The sequence below is a fragment of the Centruroides sculpturatus genome, unplaced genomic scaffold (genome assembly GCF_000671375.1).
Source record: "Centruroides sculpturatus isolate CEXI.00-Female unplaced genomic scaffold, Cexi_2.0 scaffold2297, whole genome shotgun sequence".
NCBI lineage: Eukaryota > Metazoa > Arthropoda > Arachnida > Scorpiones > Buthidae > Centruroides > Centruroides sculpturatus.
In genome coordinates, this window is record NW_019386396.1 from 26185 (window position 1) to 51820 (window position 25636).

Here is a 25636-nt window from a genome sequence, read left to right on the forward strand (position 1 = left end):
GGTCTTCCCCAAGGTGAACCCCCTTAGCAAAGGCCCCTCGATCCGGATCAATGGGCATAGAATCGGGAACACCTCGTCCATTAAGTACCTGGGCTTATCATAGATCATAAATTACTTTGGAATGAGCATATCCATTACATCTACAGAAAAGCCACAGCAGTCTCCAGTGCCCTGGCTACCATCTGCAGGAAAAAATGGGGGCTTAAGTACAAAGCAAGGAAAACAACGTATATCACCGTCACTCAGGAGATAGCCACCTACGGCTGTGAAGTCTGGGGGCACTGCACGAACAGGGTTCATACCCGGAGGAAGCTCCTCTCCTTGCAAAGGCTCTCTGCTTTGTACATTGCCAGGGCATACAAAACGGCCCCTACAGACAGTCTTCTTGTCATCTCAAACCTACTCCTCATTGACCTTTATATCCAGGAAAGGTACTTGAGGCATAACATGAAGCGCCTCCTTTATAACGAAATCACCATTAATCAGTTTCATACCAAGATAAATCATCTAGTGGATGGGGACACCATTGGTGATCTGGCCAAATACCTCCTTGCGAAAGGGCTAGACAAAATTGATAGCAGCAGCCTGATTCACCCAGCATTGGGTCTCAGCTGTGATATCTTGATGAATGGTACTATCCCTCTCCCTTCTGGGCTCCATATCTACATGGATGGGTCCCGGCCAATTAGTGGGACTGGGGGATCATTTGTAGTGTATGGAAGGGCAGAGGAAATCCTTCACCAGCATTACTTTAAAATGGACGAACATTGCACTAATAACCAGGCAGCATCCTTGGCTATTTTAAGGGCCCTGCACTACATTAAGAAGGAACAAAGAACCTTTAAGAACAAGGCTGTATACATTTTCACTGATAGCAAGGTAGCCCTGCACCAGATACAAAATCTTAATGTCAACCTCCCCATTATAAAAGACACTATCAACGTCCTCAATGAATCCATTGTTATCACCCTCGCCTGCACTAAAGGGCACTCAGGCAACAGGGGGAACGATCATGTGGACTTCCTTGCCAAAAAGGCTACAAGTAACCTTGATACCAGCGCATACTCAAAAGTGCCTTACAGTTGGATGGCAAATCAGCTGCTCAGCTATATTCACCAACAATGGCAAAGAAACTGGGACAGCAGCTGCACTGGGAGGACTACCTACTGCTTCCTTCCTTTGCTTGCAAACAGGGCGAAGTTTTCCCACTTCACCTCCTCCTATGAACACACGCAAATCATGACGAGCCACAGAAACTTTAAAGGTTATCTGGCCCGTTTTCTCGGCAAAGGGAATGGGCAATGCCATTGCTCGCTTAATGAATGGGACGACAGTGACCACATGCTGTTCCGCTGCCCTCTGTACGAGAACAAACGAAGACAACTGATACAAGCTGTGATGCAGGAGAATGAAGTGTGGCCATGTCCAGCAAGTCTTCTTCTCAGCAACAAAGACATTTTCACAAAATTCAATGACTTTATTCGCCAAATTAAGGTGCTCAGCTAACTGGGTGTGTGGAGGGCAACCTCTCTATAACATGGTCTCTTAGCATCGCAATTCTTCACTCAGGACTTCAGGAGGCCTTAGTTTTTGTTACTAATATCTGCAAGCCAATGTCGGGATCTGCTTTTATTCTGTACAGTTTTATTTTGGCTAATTGTAAAGGGCATATTTATGTTCTACCCGCCCTAAAGTGTATTTTTTGTTTAATTGTGCTATGTGCTTTTGATCATTGTATCTCCTACGTAATATTTGGACTGCTGCATCAGTCTAGTAATTGTGACTGTCACCTCTATTATTCAGTTCCCAGCCATCCTCATGTGATCCCTTTTCCTTTTCCCATTTAGGCAGGTTTCCATTTTATTCAAGTTCTGTTTTAAACAGGTTTTACTATATATATATCAGAATCAGAGATTTTGACTATTAAAATTGATCCTATTTGTATAAAAACAAAAACTGAGTTGTTAAGTATAGTATAAAACATTTTATAAATTACAAAACAGAATTACTTTTGTTCCTTTAAAAGAACTGAAATTTTATATAGATGTACTCACCCATTCTTGATCTAAAACCGGTATCGTAGAAAAGCGACAAATAAGGAGAAATTCGACCCCAAGTTGGAAGCGGGGGACCGTTACCCGAGAGAATAGTTGGCAGTGGAGGTGATCTTGGTCTTTCTCTGGAAGGAGGAGGTGTTAGGGATTCTTCAGGAGACGACGGTTCAATCTGAACTTCTGGAATGATTAGATTTCTTCTTCCCTGTCTTAAATTTGGTGAATTAATTTTTTTATGATGTGTGGATGATTGTCTGTTAAAATTATTTTGATGTCTATCACTAATTTCATCCGAAGAAGAATCCGACGAATCTTCGGGCAGCACCGATGGAGTAGTAGACGAATTCTCTACGAAACTGTTTCTTTGAGATTCCTGCATTTTCGAAGTATTATTTAAAAATAAACTTACACCTGAGGTTGAAGGAAGTGATATATCTGAATTAAAGTCTATATTATTGGAACCTTCCTTATTAAGATTTTCAGAATTATTTTGTAGTTTGTTAATTACAGATTTAGACTGATTATTAATTGGTTCAAAACTACTAGTTTTCATATTATTTGATATAATATTTTCACTAGATATACATTTCTTATTTTCTTGAGGTGAAGTAGTAGTTTCTGTCATCACTGACGAATTTTCAGAACTTTGGTTTGACTGACAATTTTTCTTGTTAGTTAAATTTAGGACTCTATTAAATTCATAGGTTTGACTTTCACTTTCACAAGAATTATCAAACGACGACTGAGTTGACATAAATACTCTATTATTTAATACATCTGAGTTATTTCTATTGGAATCATTAGAAATTACCGATTCTGCATTCTGAGGATAAGCAGAAAAACCCGATTGAGGCTGTATGGGAGGAGGATTTGCAGTTGCCGAAACATGCAAATGGGTAAGCCTGTAATCTGCGGCAAGTATCCTCTGCATTTGACGAGTTAACTGTAAACTCATTTCTGAAAAGAAATAAAAGAAAATTTTCTGTGTAATTTGTTCTATTATAAAAAATATAAAAAAACAAAAGCAGTTAACTTTTAATAATCTAAGAAACTGAATTTGTATACTTTAATTTAAAATATACATTGCATTCAGTAATGTTTAAATTATATACATAATAGTTTGTATACAGTTTATAACTATGTAAAATAGGTAGGTCCATACATAGGAAAACTTAAAAGTTAGTTAACTAAGACATATTTTAACAGATAAGGCCTGTTTAGAACAGCTGAATTTTTCTTATTCATAAATCAGTCACTTCCAATGAAGCAGTTATATTCCATTTAACTTTTAAGCCACTTTATTATATTCATATTTATTATACAAACACATATATTTTCTATATTTAAATACCAAACAAAGAATGTTTACATATGAATGTTATAGAGCATATTTATTTTAACATTTATCCACATATTAAAGAGATTGTCTAGCACTGTATCAGTCTATGCATGTGATGATAATATATTCATGGCGTTGCATGTCATTCAAGTATGTAGGCTTTTTTTTCCAAGCTCCGATGGTCCATAAAAAAAAGACAAGTGTAAATAACAAAATGAATTTATTACCAAAAGTTAGGTACAAAATTGGTTACTTTTCAACATAATCACTGTGAAGATTGAGGCATTTATCATATCTGTGGATGAACTTTTCCATCCCCTTGTCATAGAATTTTGCCACCAATAACTTGAGATGGGCCTTAACGTTTTTTTTTTTTTGAAGATCATCATTAATCTCGAGCCTCTGCCCCCTAGCCACTTTTCCTGTTCAGGAAAGAGGTGGAAGTCGTTCGGCACTAAATTGGAGCTATATGCTGGGTGTTTAAAGATGGTGAAGACTTCCACCCAGCTTAAAACTTTTTAATGTGTGAAGACTTTCACCATTTTCCTGAACTGAAAATGTGGCCAGCAGAGCAGAGGTTTGAGACTAATGACAATCTTCAAAACAACATTGTTAAGGTCATCTCAATTGACTGGCGGCAACATTCTATAACAAGGAAATAGAAAAGCTTGTCCACAGATATGACAAATTCCTCTTTCTTCATGGTGATTATGTTGAAAAGTAATAATTTTTGTACCTAACTTTTGGTAATAAATTCATTTTGTTATTTACACTTGTCTTTTTTTTTATGGACCATTGGAGCTTAAAAAAAACGCCCTCGTATATGCTCATGTAGTATATGCCATTGATGATAAAGCAATATTTAGAGAAAAATAAATTAATTCATCCAAAAAAAATTGTATAAATCATGCATTAGCTCCGAGGCTAGTGTTGGACCAAATATTTGGCATTATTCAATACTCAACAGAATACTAAACAAACACATTTGATATTCAGACCGAATACTTCTCAAAGCTAAATCATCTCATCATTTTAGAAAGAGGAGGAGAGAAAAAAGGAAGGTAAAACACAAAATAGTATAAAAATAACATTTAAAATCTTAGATATTTGAAAATATTGTTATTTATTCCTTCCTAAAACAAATATAACTTTAAGAAATGAGCTTGAGTTAATATGATTTAATAATAATCACAATCCTAGAGCAATAAATTGTATTGAAGAATGCTTCTACATTCATTGGAAGCAAGCAAGTTTGTTATTAAATAAGCAAAAAACATTTGCCTTGACATTCATGGGTCAGATGATGATTGATGATGATTGATGATGCATAGCCCTGGCAAATTTTGTGAGCAAATTATGAGACTCATTTTTATTTCCATAGTTATGTGAATACCCAACTGCCATATTTGGGTGACAAAAATCCACACACTCACCAACAATGACATGGTTACAGCATGGTAGTTTCACAGCATCCTTCATCATTTTGAAGAAAACTCTGCATCTGGAACAAGTGATGTATTCTGTTGACGTTGCTTAATACAGATATATGCTAAAAAAAACTTTGTTATTCCAGCATTGCAGCAGAGAAACTGTCTAAATGTCACAATCTTTATCCAAGATGGTGTACTCTACATATCAGCTTAATAACCAATCACTCCAATGTCATGGCCATCACAATCACCAGATCAGAATCCCTGTGACTTTTGGTTATGGGGCTATCAAGAGCATCACTTATTTAGGAAATTTTTCCAACCTAGCTGTCTTAAAAAAAAAAAACAATTTTACAAGATGTCCAACAAATCCACACAAGCCAACTGCATTCTGCCATTGAGTGTACTGTGCACTGAATGCACTTTTTAAAGCATGTAGATGGAGGACATTAGAGCCATCATTTGATGTAATCATCATTTCATATTCCACATCTGTAATTGAAATAAAGTTATTGCACTATGATTAACTTCTGGAATTTATTAGAAAACATAAGTAATGTGACAGAAGCCCCAAGTTTTGCACTAGAGGCTGAATTTTAAAGTAAAATTTTTTCCCGAAAATCAAAACCACAGAACAGTATATATAATAAATTTGGTTGAGATTTTTGCCAATAGTTCTTTCTACAGAGAGCTCTGAACATCTACTCTTTAATTAGATCATCTGGTATCAAAAATTTTCTAACAAGTGAAGAAAGAATAATTGTTAAAAAAAGTCAACTAATTATATCAACTCCAACTGACAAATAACTGAGAAACAAAATATATTATTTCAAATCAGCTAAAGACTAACATAATTTGGGCTTTCACGAAATCTAAATTCCATGTAGCAACTTACCATTTTATGCGATTTAATTTTTTAAACAGATGTTTTAAATCTGCTAGTTTGACCATAAAATGTAATATCAGCAATAATCTAATTAAATAATTTCTTGAAACAAAAAATCTAATAATTTATTTTTATACTTTTCATTTTCTAATTACAAAGAGAATTAAAAATCTCATTCCCAAAGCATCGCCCAAAAAAGAATTACAGCCAAAAAGGCAAAGAAATAATAAAACTTTCAAATGAAAGATTTCAATTGGTTAAAAAATTATTATTATTAATCATAAATCTGGATGCATTATACATTAGTATTACCATTTATAATAATTCCTTATTTACCTTGAAACTGATAATTCAAGACTCCAAATATATTTGAATTGATTTCTAACAAAACCTGCATTGTTACCTTTTCTTGAAGCTTACAGACCAAATCCTCAGTTTCATGGTTATCTGCTTGATTATAATCATATCTTCCATTTTAACAAATACATGTTGAGTATGATTATGCTGTGAAAATGAGGAGATGGTTAGCTCACAAATGGATTCCAAAAATGATATTGCAACACCAATGTATACTTAAAGTAATCTCTATTTCTTCCACAATAAAATTGCTAAAACTAATATATATTTTATTTGTAAATACTATCAATAATTAACATGTATATTGTTCATTATTGTATTTAATGTTCCTGATAATTAACTATAAAAGATAAATTTTGTAAATGCTTCTCAATTATTTACTACTAGCATTAAAAAGAAAAATTGAGCAAGGGTACACAAATTCAAATATTGTTAATTATAACACACACTCATGTAAATATAATTATATAGCAATTATACAATCTTCATACTTACCAACTAGCCATAAACAATGTGCTAAATCCCATCTATGAGCAATAGAACTATCTTCACCACCTTGTACCATTCTTTCAGCAGCTGAAATAAAAAAAATGCTAATTTTTAATTTTAATTTCATAATTGTTAATAATTTTAATTTGTTGCAATTTACAAAAGCCAGAGAAAGGAAAATCCTCATTCTTATTTTGCAATTACATTTATAATTTTGATTCTATTCAAAACAGAATGTAATTTTTTTTTATTTTGTTAAAAAAATTATATCTAAACATTATTAAATGGTATAATCGAAAATAGAAAATAATTAAATAGTGAAATGTCACAAATGTACAATAAAATCAAATTGATCTAAAGTCATTAAAAATATGTGGATTACAGCAAAAATATCAGGGCTGCGGAGTTGCGTAAAAATCTACTGACTCCAACTCCGACTCTTCCTTATCATCCGACTCCGACTCCGGCTAAAACACCAAAACTCCACGACTCCGACTCAACAGCCCTGCCAGAGCTGTGGAAGTCGCGTAAAAGTCTACCGACTCCAACTCTGACTTTTCCCTACCATCCGACTCCGACTCCGGCTAAAACATCAAAACTCCACGACTCCGACTCCGAAGCCCTGAAAAATATGTATGTCTCATTTAACAGTTGTGTCAGGTCATATAAGTCACTCATCCACTACATAACTTGGTATGAGAGATTTATCTCTGCGAATAGTGTGGTTCTAACGAACTGCTTAAGAAGAGAGATTCATTGTTTAAAAACTTTGTACAGCCCTAACTATTTAAAATTCAGTTCATATTTGGTAATTGCATTCCATATTAATCTGTTTGACACTGATCTGTCAACTGTAAACAATACTTAATAGATTTAATAATCTTTGTAGTTGAATATAACAATTCACAATTATATGTGAGCTCTAATGTAGTGCTGCCATTGCCTGTTGTTAACGTCTTTAGTTTCTTATCCACAGCCTGGGCTTGCACTATCTGCTGAAAATCAATGGGTGAAGAAATGTTGATGGTATTAGCATCTGCTATCCATAACAATAATACATCTGCAGCAACAATGTTTTCAGTTCCCTTTATGGAGTCAAATGTCCATTATAATCTGGTCTATGTAGATGAAACCAAGCTAGCAATGGGATGCATTACAAATTTGTTGATGTTGTCGAAACCGTGTTGTATTTGCTTATTGTGTACAGGCACAATGAAGTGACGTTTTTCTCAACACTGGGCTAGTTGAATCTTTTATTTAGTTAGAACGTTTTTTCCATACATCAACGTTTCGGGCATCAGTTCCTCTTCAGCTAACTAAATATATATAAAAATATTTTACAGGACACAAATAAAAACCAAAAAACTCACATTAATTCTTAGTAAACCATACCTCACTTCAGCATGGACACTGCACACACAGCAGAAATCAGACTACACTTAGGTTTTTAACATTTTCAATATCAATTTTTTATCACAATTTTAACTTTACAGGTTAAAAACAAAACCTTTTCTACATTTTGTTATATAAACAAGATAAACTCTGCAGATTTTAAAAAACTAAAACTTACAAATTTCAAAAGTCTTTTTTTGCCACCTCGTCGACCAATCCGACAATTTGCATATAGCACTATGTGCCGTAAGTTACACTAGTTAACAAATTAATCGACAAACATTTGAAAATCCTTAAGGAAATTACAAAAATTTTTTAATTTTTTTATACAATAAATCACTATTTGTCTTAAAGTTTACTCTGTATATTTTCTTTTTATCTAATTTACATATGACGTTAATACAGAACATTGTTTCATTAAATAATTCGTTTTTTACCATTCTATTATTATAAATTGTAATAATCTAGTACATTTCATTATAATATTTTCAACCAATTGTTATGAATTTTAACACTTAAGTTTTTATTTATACAACCTTGGTTTTTGTTNGAAAATATTATAATGAAATGTACTAGATTATTACAATTTATAATAATAGAATGGTAAAAAACGAATTATTTAATGAAACAATGTTCTGTATTAACGTCATATGTAAATTAGATAAAAAGAAAATATACAGAGTAAACTTTAAGACAAATAGTGATTTATTGTATAAAAAAATTAAAAAATTTTTGTAATTTCCTTAAGGATTTTCAAATGTTTGTCGATTAATTTGTTAACTAGTGTAACTTACGGCACATAGTGCTATATGCAAATTGTCGGATTGGTCGACGAGGTGGCAAAAAAAGACTTTTGAAATTTGTAAGTTTTAGTTTTTTAAAATCTGCAGAGTTTATCTTGTTTATATAACAAAATGTAGAAAAGGTTTTGTTTTTAACCTGTAAAGTTAAAATTGTGATAAAAAATTGATATTGAAAATGTTAAAAACCTAAGTGTAGTCTGATTTCTGCTGTGTGTGCAGTGTCCATGCTGAAGTGAGGTATGGTTTACTAAGAATTTATGTGAGTTTTTTGGTTTTTATTTGTGTCCTGTAAAATATTTTTATATATATTTAGTTAGCTGAAGAGGGGCTGATGCCCGAAACGTTGCTGTATGGAAAAAACGTTCTAACTAAATAAAAGATTCAACTAGCCCAGTGTTGAGAAAAACGTCACTTCATTGTGCCTGTACACAATAATGCATTACAAAACCAAATCCCATGTAAAGGAATTTGAAGAGTCTGAACAAAGTTGTAAGGTAAACGCACTGGTAATGGACACTGCATACATACAAATCATTCAGTAGACAGAACTTCTGTTTACTGAATAATTTGTATGTTTGAACAGTGAAGCCATCTACAACCTTATTACTCATATTTGAAGTTCAAAGTGTCCACTACTCACACAGTGTCCACTACCTGTGCGTTTACCTTTATAGTAGTCTTCAGATCATCATCATCTTTTACTGGAATCTAATAGTAGGCTTTTTCAGTTTCAAGTGCTGAAAAATAAAATAAAATATTTGCCCTCTAACATCTGAGCACAATCTTGAATATGAGGAGTGAAATACCTGCAAGGAACTGTAATGGCATTGAGTTTCAGTCTCCATTCTTCTTGGAAACCATGTGCAGTGGGCTCAACAAGTTACTTTTTCACAGACGAGCGATCCAGATACCTTGTTAGACAAGTACGTCAAATTCTTGCTTGACTGCATTTGTCTGGTGGAAGATACATGAACTTGACAAAAAACAAGCGAGTCTCTAGTCTTGATGTAATGTACTACATCATGCTCGACTGGGACTAGGACAGTGTTGCTCTTTACTGCCAAAATACTAAGTTGATTAAGCTATTGCTGCCATGCCTTAACAGCAATACTTGTCAGCACATTGACCAAACGATTATGCTTGATGTCAAGAGTGGAAACCTGAAGTGCTGTAGAATATCTATGCCAGTGACAAGTTGGGAGATATCAGCTATAATAAATGGCCAGTGAGTGTTTCCATATGCCAAGATGCAAATATTTTGATAGCTGATCCATAGCTATAGTTTACTCAATGACTTGTACATTTCCCAGAGGAAATGTACAAGTCATATAGAGACATCATCTGCTTCACATCAATAAGAAATCTTTTGTTGGAGGTGTGGTGGTGTAAATACTTTGTATAATAAAGACTCTCTCTCCTATAACCAACTGGTTAGGAGATGAACTTGTCAGTTTTTGACAAGTTATAAGAATGGGGTTTGGTTCACTTTACAGCTTCTGCCTTGAATTTCTTATACAGCATCAATCAATATGCTTTTTGCTTTGTGTTATGAGTGAAAGTGCAAAGCACTCTGAGATTGATTTTACAAGTTAGTTCTGGTGTCTCTAGCCAACTTAAGTGTGTAGAAATGTTTGCAAGAATGTACTTGATTTCACCATACCAACTTGATGCAATGTTGATAGACATGGGTAGACTGCTGCTTCCATTAAACTACAGGCATTTAGATTAACTTGTCCAATTTGTCATCTGATATAGCTAAAATTTGTTGTATGTACAGTACAAGGGGAATCCAATATTAAAGGTACAAGCCAAAATTACACTAACATTTATAATTAAAGAAAATATTTAATACCATCCACAAAAATACACACTTTTGTTTATTTCTTTATATCTCCCATTATACTCTAAATGTGGAAAAGTAAAAATGCATGTTGCATTTTTACTTTTCCACATTTGATGAGAAAGATGAAATAGTCGCTGGATGTTGCCAGCCATAAGAGATCTCTCATTTTAAAACAGTACCACCTGCAATCTTATGCTATGTAACCATTACACCCAATAAGTTTTCTAGCATCTGTACACAAGATTTTGTGTCCATTTTTCTGGAACAGAAAACCACATTGCATTTTCATTTCTGTCAAATAGCAGACCAAATCATTATCTGATTTGCCACTCATTTGCCACTTGGACAACACTCATTCTCAAATCATGCCAGTAGCAACTGAATTTGTCTGGACAATACAAATTCAGCCTTTTTTCATCTAAGGTCACATCTTTATACTTTTCTGTCCACATCATCATTCTTTTGTGGAATGACTGGCATGCCGCATATAAACAGGAAAGACCAGCATGTCAGTAACCCCAGGATAACCAGCACGCCGGTTAAACTATGATTAAAATATAGTAGTAGGTCAGTGTGGTCTACAATGACCTTCTACCCTGACCTTAAACCTTAAAAATAATACCTTCCTCTCAAATTTCACACAAAGTTGACGTTAATTGGTGTAAGCCCAGATAATTTATAGCAAGTTTCTTAAATTTAATGTTTATTTTTGCATTTTTGAATCAAATAATAATAAAATACACACAAAAGATGCACTTTCAGAATTCCACAAGTATTTTATGTCATTAGAAAGAAGACAAAATGAAGAAATTAAACATATAATCATAGTTTTCGATGTAATGTTTAAGTTTTAGAATAAAAACGCATTCTTTTTTTTTAATGTGCTCTCTAGAGATGGATGTATAACCTCACTTAAACTGGCATGCCAGTTTAACCATATAGAAATATCTGATTTCATGGTCTCCCCAGATAGACTGACATCCAGATAATTCTCAAAAATATGGTACAAACTCCAATCTCACCTTTTGCACTTGTCAGTCATATCAAACTACTTCATCTTGTATTTTAAATTTGATCATTTTTATAACACTCTTTGGCCAGTTTGAAGATCACCACTTCTATCCGATTCTTTCAAAATTTTAGAAACATCTAAAACTGTTACTGGCACAATGCAACATTTGCCTCTCTTGACAGTGGCTAAAAAATTTCTATCCTGTGATCTTTCCATAATCATTCTAATCTGCAAGAAAATTACTGATAACACTCACACTCCTTCAATCAATCCGCAATTCACATTTGGAATGTCTAACTTCATTCCAGGCTTTGATTTTGCCAATTTCTTCGAAGACAATTGAATAACTTTACCCATGTTGGACAGAAATGTCAAAAAATGATCAAAACTACTTTATCACAATATGCAAATGATTTGGGATTATATCACTACTTTGTAGGAGAAGTAAATAGATAAATAAAACATAAAAAGGAATAAAAATGAACCAAACATTAATGTTCATATTATTTTGATGCATCTATTCACACTTATCAGCGTCAGAAATGTTAAAAGCTATTTTGATAAGCATTTTGTAGTGGTCATTTCATTTAGAGTGTCTTTTTATTTTAAAAAAGAGATAGCATAGAAAATGTATATTTATATGTATAAATTATCAGTTTTTAAATGAAACAAATATATTAAACATTTTGATTAGTGTTTTTATTTATGCAAAATTTCATTGGGTAAACTGGCTTAGGAATTAGGTAACATTTATATAACAAAATAAGCCAGGTAATTATGTAATGTTTAAAATAAGTTCCTTTGTAACAACTAACTTTTATAAAAATGGTTCAAAACTTCTTATAAATGAACAGATAATGATTATTTAACAAAGAAATGGTCACTCTGTTTTTACCTATTTTATAATAGGTAAAAATAAAAAAATGTTTATCTTTAAATTTATTTAATATTTATTATTATTAGTTTAAATTGGTTACATAAATGATGAAACAATTAAATAAATGCAATTATAGAAAATAGAAATCAATTATATTCTTTAAAAACATCAAAATATTCATACCTTCATAAATTTGGTCTCTTAGATTTGTTAATCGTGCTCTATATCCACTCACATTTGTTAACCTTTCTAAAATTTCTGATATTCTAACATGAACCTTAAAATTTTTTCAGAGAAAATAACATATATAATTAAAAAAATCATTACATTTAATTTATGATAAATTTTTTTGAATGATTTTGCGTGTTAAAATGTTCAGAGATTTGTTTCTTAAAATAAATGATTTTTTTAGCTTTTCCGTCCTTTAAAGAAAGTACTTGTAAATTGTTGCATGGCTGAACAGTTTACTGAGTCATGTGGTATATATCACATTCGCGTTATTCATTCTCTAATTATAATACACGCGCACCTCGTTGCGAAATTTACTGGTGTTTGTTGAACAAACGCAAAATCGTGCTTTCGATAAATGATATCTTTCAAAACAAAGTTTCAAGAAATGTGTCTAATCAAAATACGTAAAATGTGACTTGTCGCCTACATCCGAACTATGAACCTTTGAGACTGGGGTCGGAGTTTCTCAATTAAACAGTTACCGATGTTTCATGGAGATGAAAGGTCGACCTTGCTGCTGTTATTGGCTCAAAAAATGGTATGTGAAAGTATTTAAAAAAAACTGATGTTTTCATCTATTCGAATATTATTAATGTTCTCTTTTTAATTGGTCTGGTTAGTAATATTAATAGTTACGTCAGCCGCAGACTACTTAGAATAAATGGTGTGGATAATATCTGTAGATGACGTGCGCTCCTTTTTTTTTCTTTTTTTAAATCCTAAAAATACCAAATATAACACGCGATTCGGCAGTCAATACAAATTTCTACTNTCGGAACGCAAAAAAGGTTGGATTATCAGAAAAAAGTAAAATAAACAATCTTCCCCTTTGTCCAGTCTTTGTAGCACTGCTAATTTTTCATTTAACTTAATGTAACTATAAAAAAAAAAAGTGAAAATAAAGAAAAGTATAATTTATTTTGGAACAAATGTAAGTTACCTGCTGAATTTGTTCTTGTGCAAAAGCATTTGTAAAAGCTGCATTATTTAAATTCTGTAAAGAATACTGCAATCTAGTCAAAAGACTGACTAAAGAGATCGACACATCTTGGGTTTCTTCCCAATAATTAATCCTTCCTTCTTCAGTAGAAAACCTAATTTAAAAATTTTAATCTTAATAATAGTATAACATTATGTATGTTTATATATGTGCACAACTCTTAATGATTAATAATTTCAATGACCAATTAATCAAAACACCAGCATATTGAAAGTATGTCATAATTATGCCCATTATGGATGTGCCCAACCTGTAATGGAATTGACCATTATGTAAGAAAGACATAGATCATTCCTTTTAATAATTAACTTTCTAAAACTTGTCTTTAATATTCCGAGATCAATGTACTATTCAATACACATTTTCTCGTTCTGTTCAAAGACTAATTATTTTAAAAATACGAATTATCATTGTTAAGAGTTCATAAAATTTTCTATATTCAAACACACAACTACATGAAATAAAGATAAATTAACTAGATTATTAAAATTGAAATTTTGTTTTGTTTCTTGAATTATATTTGTAATAGATTTAATTGACTACTTTAAAATAATTGATCTTAATGAACTGTACACTCTAATATAGTTTAACATTGCAGTTTGATCCTTAAATTTAAATTCTAATTATCCATTCAAAAATCTTGTCTCATTTTAAAATACAAATACAGTACTATGATAATTTCAAACAAGGAATAACCAGCTAAATCATATGGCAATTAAGAATAACTTTTTAAAATTATTATTAAATTTACATAGTTTCATATTCCAAAATCAAATAAAGAAATGTGATATGTACTTTACCCACAAAATGAAGCTGTAATTTAATATAAAATTATATGCAGAAAATAATTACAACAATGATCCTAGATAATTTTAGTCTTCTAAATCTTATAATTTCTAAGAAATTTTTGACTATTAAATGAATGTATACAAAGTAAATGTAAAAGTAAAAAAAATCCAGCAATGAGTTGCTTAACTTTCACAGCAACATTTGATGGCACCACCTATTATCATATTTTATGAAAAAACTTTTTATATTTTTAACTAATATAAAATGGCAAAAGGCTTAATTTTGAGGGTAGGGATGGGTTTTATAAAAAGTTTTAAATGCTAATAACAAGTAAAATCTTCATTAAGTCTGACCTTACTGGAAGACAGACTTAATGAAGGTCAAGGAGATGGGGAGATAATGGGGGTTGCGTGATGTATGTGTGAACTGTGTGTGATAAGCCCTAAAATATAAATTACAACAGTCTTTGTTTATGTAAGAATATGTTGAATAATGTAATTTTATAGTTTGCTTAGGACTGACTTCAACCCCATTTTTAGGAAGAAACTTGAACACATCTTGAATAAATTTATAATAGTATAGAAAACTAGCTAGATTGAAAAATCTTTGCTAAATTGCCAAATAGCTTAAAATATTCCAAAATCTAGCAATAAATCATCAAATTTGGCAACACTGTTCACACATTGTCAATCATTATGCCGCATCCTTATCAAGTTGTCATCCTCCAAAAGTGACAACAATCGCAAGTCATGTGACCATCAGTGGCAAATTGCATGGGGAGAGGATGCTTTGTCTACTGTAGGTTAGTTTTTAAGTGCAATATGGCCATCACCATGGTGAAATGCCTACCAACAATGTGAAAAATGCGCATCAAAAAATAAAATCAGGGTATTGGTTTGTAAAACGAACCAATTCTAATATGCCAATATATCAATACCAGATCAGAATTTGTCATATTTCTAGTAAAAAGTTAAATATAGTATATGTCATACCTTGCTAATCTTGAAGCAACTTCTTCTCTTCCCGCTTCCACTGATCCAGCTGCCACTATATCACTGTTAGAGATAACTCCAGACTCAACCCAATTTTGGACTCTCTGTTGTTGTTGCACGTGCCTTTCTAGATGATAACATACAGTTCTTAACCGATGGAAAGCGGTCCAAAAATCGCTGGAATGATTTTCTTCCTCGAGTGAATATTCTCTATTTTGAGTCTGATTTTCAGAATCGGAAATAGTATTAGTATTAACTGTTTGATATCCCGACGTACTTGGTTGAGAATCATTTTGAGGTATAGAAAGCACCTATATAAATATATTATAATTAATTACCACATAAAATTTTAAATTATAAACTTCATTAATTATTAAAAAAATTAATTAATTAGTTAATTTTAAAATCTTATAAACGTTTCAACCATTTCAAGTCAAAAGTCAAAAATTATATTATTTTTATATTTTGAGAATGCTCATGTCGTGTTAGACAGTCACAATCTGTAATTTAATTTATCACTTTAAATTGTACAGTATATACAGTGTAGTGCCTTCTTGCAATAACATTCTCTTGATATATTCAATTAACATCAAACTGTGTTATTTTACAAAGTGTGTGTAGCTCTTTTATATGATAGCAGTAAAATCAGACAATTTATGGTTACCTGCATTACAATGCCAATAGAATTTTTCAATAACATATGCAACTGTTTTAATCATTCAAATAATTTTCTTATTCTCATTTATTATACAAGCTATAATTTCATATGCTTAAGAGCAAGATTCTCAAATGTGGCTACCAGGTCAATTTTATGAAATCCTGCAATCCTGGAACCAATTTTTCAACTTTTTACTCACCGAGTTATCATCAAAATAGTCACCATTTTGGACAGTCTTCAACTAAAGTTTATTTTGGATAATAAAATCCTAAATATTACAGAAGGTACATGCTGTTGCAAGAGATCTTTATTGTATTTTCACACAGATCACAAGGCATAACCACACTTGTGGTCACAGTAAAATGTTTCTAGTAATCCCTTGGTCCAAAATATGTTAACTATGTTTTGATATTTACAAAATATAAATATATTGAAAAGTTTTATAAGTGTAGGAGTATTAATTATGTATTTTTTATTGTATTATTAAATTTTTGGATTACAGTAGAACCCCTCTAATCCGTCACCTTTGGGACTGGGGGTATGGTCGGAACGCAAAAAAGGTTGGATTATCAGAAAAAAGTAAAATAAACAATCTTCCCCTTTGTCCAGTCTTTGTAGCACTGCTAATTTTTCATTTAATGAAAGAGTAACGTGTTTACGTTTCACTCCTGACATGTTGAAAACACACACAAAACTGTACATGTACTGTACACACAATGTAAAACATATACTGTAACGAACACAGAAAAACGCTACGGACGGTGAGTCACCGACAAGTCGGGACAAGTTTCTCGACTCCGACCACGGTCAGATTAACCGGAGTGACGGACTAGCCGAGGGCGGACTAGAGGGGTTCTACTGTAATTCTTTTGAGTCAACAATTGGCATATTAATTTCTAATAATATCATTTACTAAATTTTATACGCAGTTCTTTTAAAAATATTTTTATGAATAAACAGCAACTTTGTTTTAAATTATATTTTTGGTTTTGATAAAGTAAGATCTAATTTTTCAGCTTCTTAGCAGATACTCGTGTTATAAAACTTGGCACAGTTAAGGAAAGGCTAAAAAAATAATAATAATAATTATGATTATCACCACCTACATTCAATATGAAAAATACACATTTATATATACAGTACACAACAGAAAAATCAAAACAAATATTTCAAAATATTCTCTAGTTCTCAAGTACAAAAAAATTGACTTATACTTTTATCATAAATGATTTAAAACAGAATACTAGAAGCAAATTTTTTTTTTGTGATATTTTAGAGTATATTTCATTAATTACAATAATTGAACTAATGATTTTTTGTTTAACTTCCCTCCTGTTGAAAATGAAACAACTTGCACAACAAATTTGTTGGTAAAAGTTTTATTACTGAACAAATAAATGATAAAACATTTCTTAATACTATGCAAAGACTAAATCTGCAATCTTTTTGTCACTTTGACTATAAAAATTATTCCCTATCTTTCAGCTATGCTTGCCAATTTGCCTTGTTACACTTTTCAATAGTTGAAATTAAGACAGGCAATGCAGCCTTATCAGATGCTGAAAACTTCAAAATATCAAAACCAATCAAAAATTTTAAAAATACTTTTTATACTAATTTTTTTTTTATAATTATTCTTCTTGCCCATTGGACACTAAAGAGTCTCTCTTAAATATTAATTACAAATTTAGTGCAGCCCACAACAAAGCAGTTCAGGTATTTGAGTAGTGAAAGAGAGATGACATGTCTAGGACATATCATCCTGAAAAATTTCCAAGGTTCTCACCCAGATTCTCAGAACATTATGCATACACCTTAGCCATCTATGCATGTGACCATCTTTTATCCATACTTATTAGCTCAAATGCAATTATTAAAAGTAGAAATTCATTAAACTGGCAGCTACAGGACCATAATCATCATTAAGTCTGACCTTATGTGAGACGACACACGACTATACCTCTATTTTCCCACTAACTTGACCTTTAACCACAAAAATTTAATAGCATCAATCCTCCAATATACTAACCTCCCTGAAAAATTTCAAAAAAAATTTCAACAAAAAGCACAGGAGTTATTAAGCTTCAAACAGGGTAAAGAAAATCATGCTCCCCCTACACATCCATATATACAATAAAAACTCCTGAATTTTTTTTGCACTTCTCAATGTTTTTTTGAAATTTTGCAGGGAGGTTTGTATATTGAAAGATTGATGCTATTAAATTTTGGTGGTTAAAGGTCAAGGGAGTGGGGAAATAGAGGGATAGTCATGTGTTGTCTCACATAAGGTCAGACTTAATGATGATTTTATAGTAGAGCGTCGTTTATCCGAAAGCTGGTTATCTGAAACATCCGTTATCCGAAAGCATTCCAGTTGGCAAATTTAAATTTTCGCTAGTGCTGTGGCGCTGCAATCTTCGGCTATTTCTCGGGCTACTCAAATATTTTACGTTTTTGATACTAAATTAACATCTGAAGTATAATTTTTTATTGTTTTTATATTTTTCAATAAATTTATTTTGTTTGTACAAAATAAAAAAATAATTTTTAACGATACAATATTCTTCGTTAGGCTCAACATTGACGAAAATTCAACGCAAAGCGACATGCAACGAAGAGAAATTTCAACATGGGATAAATTAATATATTTTTTCGTACATGATTCGTTATCCGAACCACCCCAGTCTCCAATTGATTCGGATAAACAACGCTCTACTGTACTTGTTACTAGTATTCTTGGAATCTAGAGTTAAACAGACTCAAGTCCAAAAATATAAAATCTTGAGGGGGGATAATTTTTTGACCAATCACCATACTTCCTCTGTTATATATAACAGAGCCAGGAAAGTAATCATCATTAAGCAATTCTGCATTATAGGCTACTTTTCAAAGGGAACCAGGTTTCTGGTTTCTGTATTACTAAGTGTCAGACTAAGAAACTTCTACTGTATTTCTACTGTATGTAAAGTTTGAATTTATACCACATATTAACAGAATTTCAATAAATAATTCCTTTTATTTTTAAATTATTTTTTTGCCATAAACATAAGACATATAATAAAACATAAGACATTATAATGCATCTATAACATGGTGATTATTATTGACATTTGGATATAATCTCAGTTTACAAAAACTTAAATTTGGTATAATATATTAGAATCTATGCTATCCTTTTTAACTATACTATTTTTAAGATAAAATTATATATAAACTAAAAATCCCCATCAAGCATGATGAAATACTTTTTATGAGAAAGTAGAGATTGAAGAATTGAGAAGAGTAGAAATTTCAGGGAAGAGTTGTTAATATTTCCACAAATTAAGTTGTTTATACTATCTGTTGTAACATAAAGAGCAACAAAACAAAACTTCACCTGGAGTGGACAAAAAAAAAGTAGGAGTTATAGAGAATTCACTTACGTATACATAAACAGATTTAGGCCTTTATATTAAAATAATATTAAAATCTTTCTTCATAAAATATCTTTATACACTAGATTGTGAGTAAACACTATTGTCTTTTAAATGAAAGCATTTCCTTGCCATCTTCCTTTAGTAATAGATATTTTAAGATTGTTTTGATGATTGACATTGTGATGCTGTTTCTGCAGCCTTTGACAAAGCCATTTCTTAATTCCATGTTGATAAAGTGTATGTACATTAGTTAGATGATCGATAACATTTTCTAAATAATGGGCTTGTTAGATTGTTACTTCTGATTGGATAATACAATGTCACATGGTCACTATGGAAAGATTTTTTAAAAAATTTGTTATAGAAGTGACGTGATGAGGCCATCTTTTTATTAATTTTAAAATATGCCATTTGCCAAAATATTTAAAAATGAAACTTAAGGAAAATTTCCTCATCAAATATGAACGTCGCTGCAACATAAGTGCATTCACCAATCTAAAATTGATAAAACACATATTCTGTAACTAATATTAAATGAATATAACCAAACTTTCTTCTGGATTGGACAAAAATTACAGGAGTTATAAGAAATTCACACACACACACAGCTTTTATATTAGTAATACGTCAATCTTTTATATTTAGTGCATATATTTTTGACTTATTATTGACTCTGCAAATCAGGAGGGACAAGTCTTTTCAGAAAGATATGAAAAATGTGAAAATGTATTTTAAAAAATTGATATTTGGTAAACTTTAAAGACTAAAACTAATATTAAACAATGAAGCAAATTATTATTATTTAAATTAATTGAAAACACAATGATAATTTATGATATATAGATTGAAATATATACAAACTGATGTCAACTTAAAGAATTTTTAAAAAGCCATCTTACACAACTTACTTTGAAATTACGCTATTTTAGATTAATAATGAAATTAACAAAATAAAAAGAAAAATTATTTATTGATTTTTACTATTCTTCATTATATATTTTCTTACTAAATTTACCTGTTCCGAATTGTGTGTAGCGTTTGCTGCTTGTTGGTTCTGAGCAGTAATTTCTTGAACATAATCCCTGGCTTGATTTAATGCATCTTCGTGAATTGGTGAAAATGCAAATGTTCTATTTTCTTGTAAATGAGATATCTAAGAAACAAAAAATTTATTTTATACATTTTATAAAATTATGAATATTAATGCAATAATTTAATATTTTTACTAATAATTTTTAATTAAAAATAGTATACATTCTAGATTAGGAGTGAGTAATCTTTGGTACATGTGCTAAAGCTGACACACCAATTACTTTTTTCTGACACACAACATAGGGCTCACCTTAAAAAATAAATATACACCTCTTTTTATATATTTTTTCACATTCAATAATTAATATTGGTTTCTAGAGTGTGTATACATGTGAATTTTTGATTATTTGAAAAGGTTGTTTCAATACTTAATAGTATAGAACCTTTTATTAATGAAATATACAATAAGTTATTTACACGAGATCATAAACAGTTTATAATTTATATTAATTCTTTTATAACAATAAATAAATTACAATATCTATATCAAAAATATTTACAAATCATACATACCTCCTCCAAACCTTCTAGATGACGATACATAGACATCAGACGAGACAAAATATTACGACGTTGTGAAAGAATACCACGTGTAGCAGGTAAACAAGAAACTTCCTGACCACCCACAGAATCAAATGCACGATTACGAAAAGGATCAGTCGGTAAATTGGATATTCCGGTGATGAGTTTATTCCCCAAAGGATCAAATTTTACAAATCTTTAATTAAAAAACTATTTGTTAGGAGACTTTTACATGAAAATAAATTAATAATTCTAAACAGTTTCATGAGTTTTTATAAGTTTATGAAAAAAATTAAAAATTTAATTCCAAATACATTTTTATATATCATAATATAAGAAAGAATGCTGGATTAATTCTAGTGACAAAATTACAAGACTTTAAACTGTTTAAAACAGTGGGAATAGGCATCAAATATTTGTATTGAAAATTTATGTATAATATATTGTCTTATTGAACAATATTACAAACATTGATTTTTCCTAAAATTTCAGTTATTCATTGTGCAATTGATATTTAAATCAATCGTGTGATGAATAACTAAAATCTCAAGAAAAACCAATGTTTGTAATTTTCAAAATTTTTCTCACTATATAATTTTTAACAATTAGTTTTATTCTTAGTTGATAAAGTGAAAAAACAACTGAAGTTAACAAAAGGTGAAAGTTTGGAGATTTAAACAACGTCAATGCATATCATGAGTTATTTTGATTAAATTATATCAGCGATTCCCAACCTGCGGTACGCGTACCCCTAGGGGTACGCGATAGGTTGTTTAGGGGTACAGAAAAAAGTTAGTTATTATGGCAGAAAAAATAATATATTATGTATCACAAACTAATAGTATTAAAAAATTATTAGATAAATAATGTTCCTTGCAACAATCACAACTTTATTATACATTTTTTCTTTTAGGTTTTTTTTCTTTAATTTAAAGTTACAATATGTAAAATTAACAATACGGTTACTCACTAAATTTCTTAAATGAGGGGTACAATCTAGAGATATGACATGTCACGGGGTACAATCTAGAGATATGACATGTCACGGGGTACGCTAATGAAAAAAGGTTGGGAACCACTGAATTATATTAAAAAAGCAGACTTTTCAATCCACTATAATCTAATCTAATAAACAAAATTACTGTAGAAATAATATAAAATTTTTTATAAAACTACTTAAAAATACAAGAAATAAGTTATCTTAAATTCGATCTTATTCAATACACAATATTCTCTAAAAACTTGAATATGATCTTAATCTGTGGTAGATATCTCTTTAACAAAACATTTTTTTCATTAACTAGCAAATTAATATTCAAATGACCTTTAACTTCATTTCTTATGAATGAGTTTAATTATAATCTAAGAAACAACAAATAACTTGTATTATTAAAAATATTTATTTGAAAAAATATGAAAAGTCACATTAATGTTTGTATGCCTTTAAAAAATATATTTATTTATATGCATTTTTTTTAGAAATACATCTTAATTTTAGCTATTTTTTTTGGTCTAGTTTCAATTAAACACATCTGTAAAAATATACAAATTTAAAATAATCTTGTGTAACAATTTACAAATTTTTATAATAAAATTTTCATCAATTTCTGAAAAACTAACTAATTTAATTTTTCTCAAATATATGTTATACTTTTATATGACTTGATGGGATTTAATGGAATCATTCTTTTCCTTTACATGCTCATATAATAATAATCATCTCAGTAACTTGTTATCTTATATATATATCAAAATAAACTTATAAATAACTTAGGGAAGTCAGGTAAATGTTTTCAAAACTTGATAACCTTCAGCCATAGATTTTTCTGCTTTTTTAAAATGATGCATTCCAAACAATCTTTCCAAATCAATATAACATAAATAATATTGTTCTGAGTTTTGAATGTTTAAAATGTGTTATTTTAATTAGCTTTTCTTTCTTCAAAGAAAGAATGACTCAAAGCTAAAGCTAATAAAACTTTGAAAATGTCTATTAAAAATTTTTAAAAAAATAACTTAATATCAGATGCAAGTTTCATTTGATTTATTTAATATTAAGTTAGATCATCATCGTTATAAAATAATAAAGAATTATTTTAGAACTATTTGAAATTTACTCACCTTACTTTTTCTTTATCAGAAGCAGTTTTACATATTGCAAATGGTTTGGAATGACTCCAGTCCCAAAAATGAATTTCATTAAAGGTAGCAATTACTAAAACTTTGTCTAATGGGTGAAAAGCAAGAGAAGTAATAACTGCACTGTGTTCTGTAACCCAAACTTCACTTCCTCCCTAACAAATATAAATTTATATGAAATTAAATTTTATAAATTTATATATTATTTAGATGTTGTAAATATTATAATTTATTTATTTTTATGAATGAGACAACTCATTTTATGAAACTATTCATTCAATGTTTGTTTTCTAGAAACTATTTACAGTTAAAAAAAACAGAAAGCTATTAAATATTTCAAATAAAAAATAACTTGCTAATTAAATTAACACTTACATGCAGATCCCAAACTCTTACTTCTCCTCCTAAACAACCAGATGCTAAAATGTCATTAGATGAAGGATGAAAAGCAACACACCAAGGAGTTCTTGGATGTCCAACTAATGTATGCAACAAAGTACCTTTTCTTACATCACAAACATATATTTTATGATCGCCATGTGTCGATGCAACTTTAGACCTAAACAAATAATTTTAAACTCTCAAATACACATGTTTCAGATATTAAAATAAAAAATTAATTTTCAATATAATTTATAATATCAAATCTTACTAACCCATCAGAACTAAATGCCATAAGGAATGTTGATCTTACTGAACTGGGTAGCTTACAATGCTATGAAAACACAAATAAATTTTCAAATACCATTTTTTTTTTTTAATTTCTTAAACAATAAAACACATAAATAAATTATTATCTGTATATAATTTATATTAACATATATTAAAGAAAACTTCTTTTATTCTTTCTTAACACAGATATTTATTAAATTACTATAAAACTTTTTCTCATTTATATATCATAGAATCCCTTTTAGATTTGCCTACACTGATGATAATCAACAAATGACATTAAAAGGATAAGTAAACGAGACTACAAAAAATGGAAATTCTGATTTTATTGACTAATGCTAAAAGCACAAGTTAAAATAAAAGTTGTATAATCTGAAGATTTATTAATAAATAGTAATTCATTCAGCATAGAATTGAAGTAATAAATGTCGGCAATTTTAAAATTGTAGTGCAAGCAAAAACAAAGAAAACAATTTCAACTTTTGAATCACTGGTTGAGACTGATAATGACAACTTGTTATCAGTCTCAATACATAACTGTTTATTTATGTGAAGATAATAACTATAACTGAAATTCTGATTATAACAAGCAAGATTTTATAAATGTATTTTACATTTACATTTTAGAACTTGATACTGTTAATATTAGATGACTGATATTTATGACTACAAGTACCATCTATTATGAATACTTTTCTTATCTCTTAGTAAAAGCAATTTTCCAAAGTTACATATCAAGAGTTCTTTTTAGTTCCAAAAACATATCCTTAATATTTGTAATCAATTTAGAATCAAAGAAATTTATTTTTTTACATAAAAAGCCTCATCCTTAATGGAAAGAATAAATCTCTAAGAGTATATTTGTAAAGTGAAACAAGTTAATGAATTACTAAGATGATGATCATACAGTATTAGTTCACCTAAATGCACATGCTGTATAATAAATAATGTAGTTTCAAATGAAACTAATGAAATTAATGAAAGAAAGAGTTATTTCACATCAGGAAGAAAATAGCATCCAGCAATACAGATATTTCTCAATTCACTTGAATTTAATACGCAATTCACATTGTGTATTAAAAAGTGAAATGACAAGAAAAATTGTGCATATGAAACAATTAAAATATTTTAGATAAGATCATGCTAGCGACATTCACAATCTCAACTTTAGAAATAGACACTTAGTTGTAAACAAACTGTCAAAATGTCAGCAAAAATTAGATTAATAATGATATTTAATCATTCTCATTTAATTTATTCCATTTTACAAACATGCCTTAATTCTACAAAAGATGTGGTTTTTAAAATTCAAAAAACTTGATAGGAAATGATAGCCAGTAAACAACAACTCCATGTCTGTTCTTAAACACAGCACGCAAAGTCTAATAACCTTACTTTCTGAAACATTCTTGGGAGACATTCCTCTAATCTTCAGCAGAATCAAACAACTGTTCAAGATGGGAGGAATGCCTCCCAAGAATGCTTAGACTTCTTGAATGAAGTTTGTGTTGTGTGTTTGTTGATAAGAAATAATAATGATATATATATTATTGTTCTGAGTTTTGAATGTTTAAAATGTGTTATTTTAATTAGCTTTTCTTTCTTCAAAGAAAGAATGACTCAAAGCTAAAGCTAATAAAACT

At 30.2% G+C, this 25636-nt stretch overlaps 1 protein-coding gene across 1 annotated transcript in view; it reads right to left on the reverse strand.

The window, feature by feature from the left end:
• The window catches only part of LOC111614818, a 35446-nt gene extending 11416 nt beyond the window's left edge, over positions 1-24030 (reverse strand). The window contains exons 1-10 of the mRNA XM_023356183.1: positions 23978-24030; positions 23697-23880; positions 23304-23476; positions 21174-21378; positions 20584-20721; positions 15495-15805; positions 13654-13807; positions 12666-12759; positions 6562-6642; positions 2055-3011 (exon numbers count right to left, since the gene is read on the reverse strand). Of these exons, the coding sequence (XP_023211951.1) occupies positions 2055-3011; positions 6562-6642; positions 12666-12759; positions 13654-13807; positions 15495-15805; positions 20584-20721; positions 21174-21378; positions 23304-23476; positions 23697-23880; positions 23978-23997 (2317 nt within the window). The 5' untranslated portion in view covers positions 23998-24030. The remainder of the gene's footprint in view (positions 1-2054; positions 3012-6561; positions 6643-12665; positions 12760-13653; positions 13808-15494; positions 15806-20583; positions 20722-21173; positions 21379-23303; positions 23477-23696; positions 23881-23977) is intronic.
• Positions 24031-25636: the final 1606 nt, after the last annotated feature.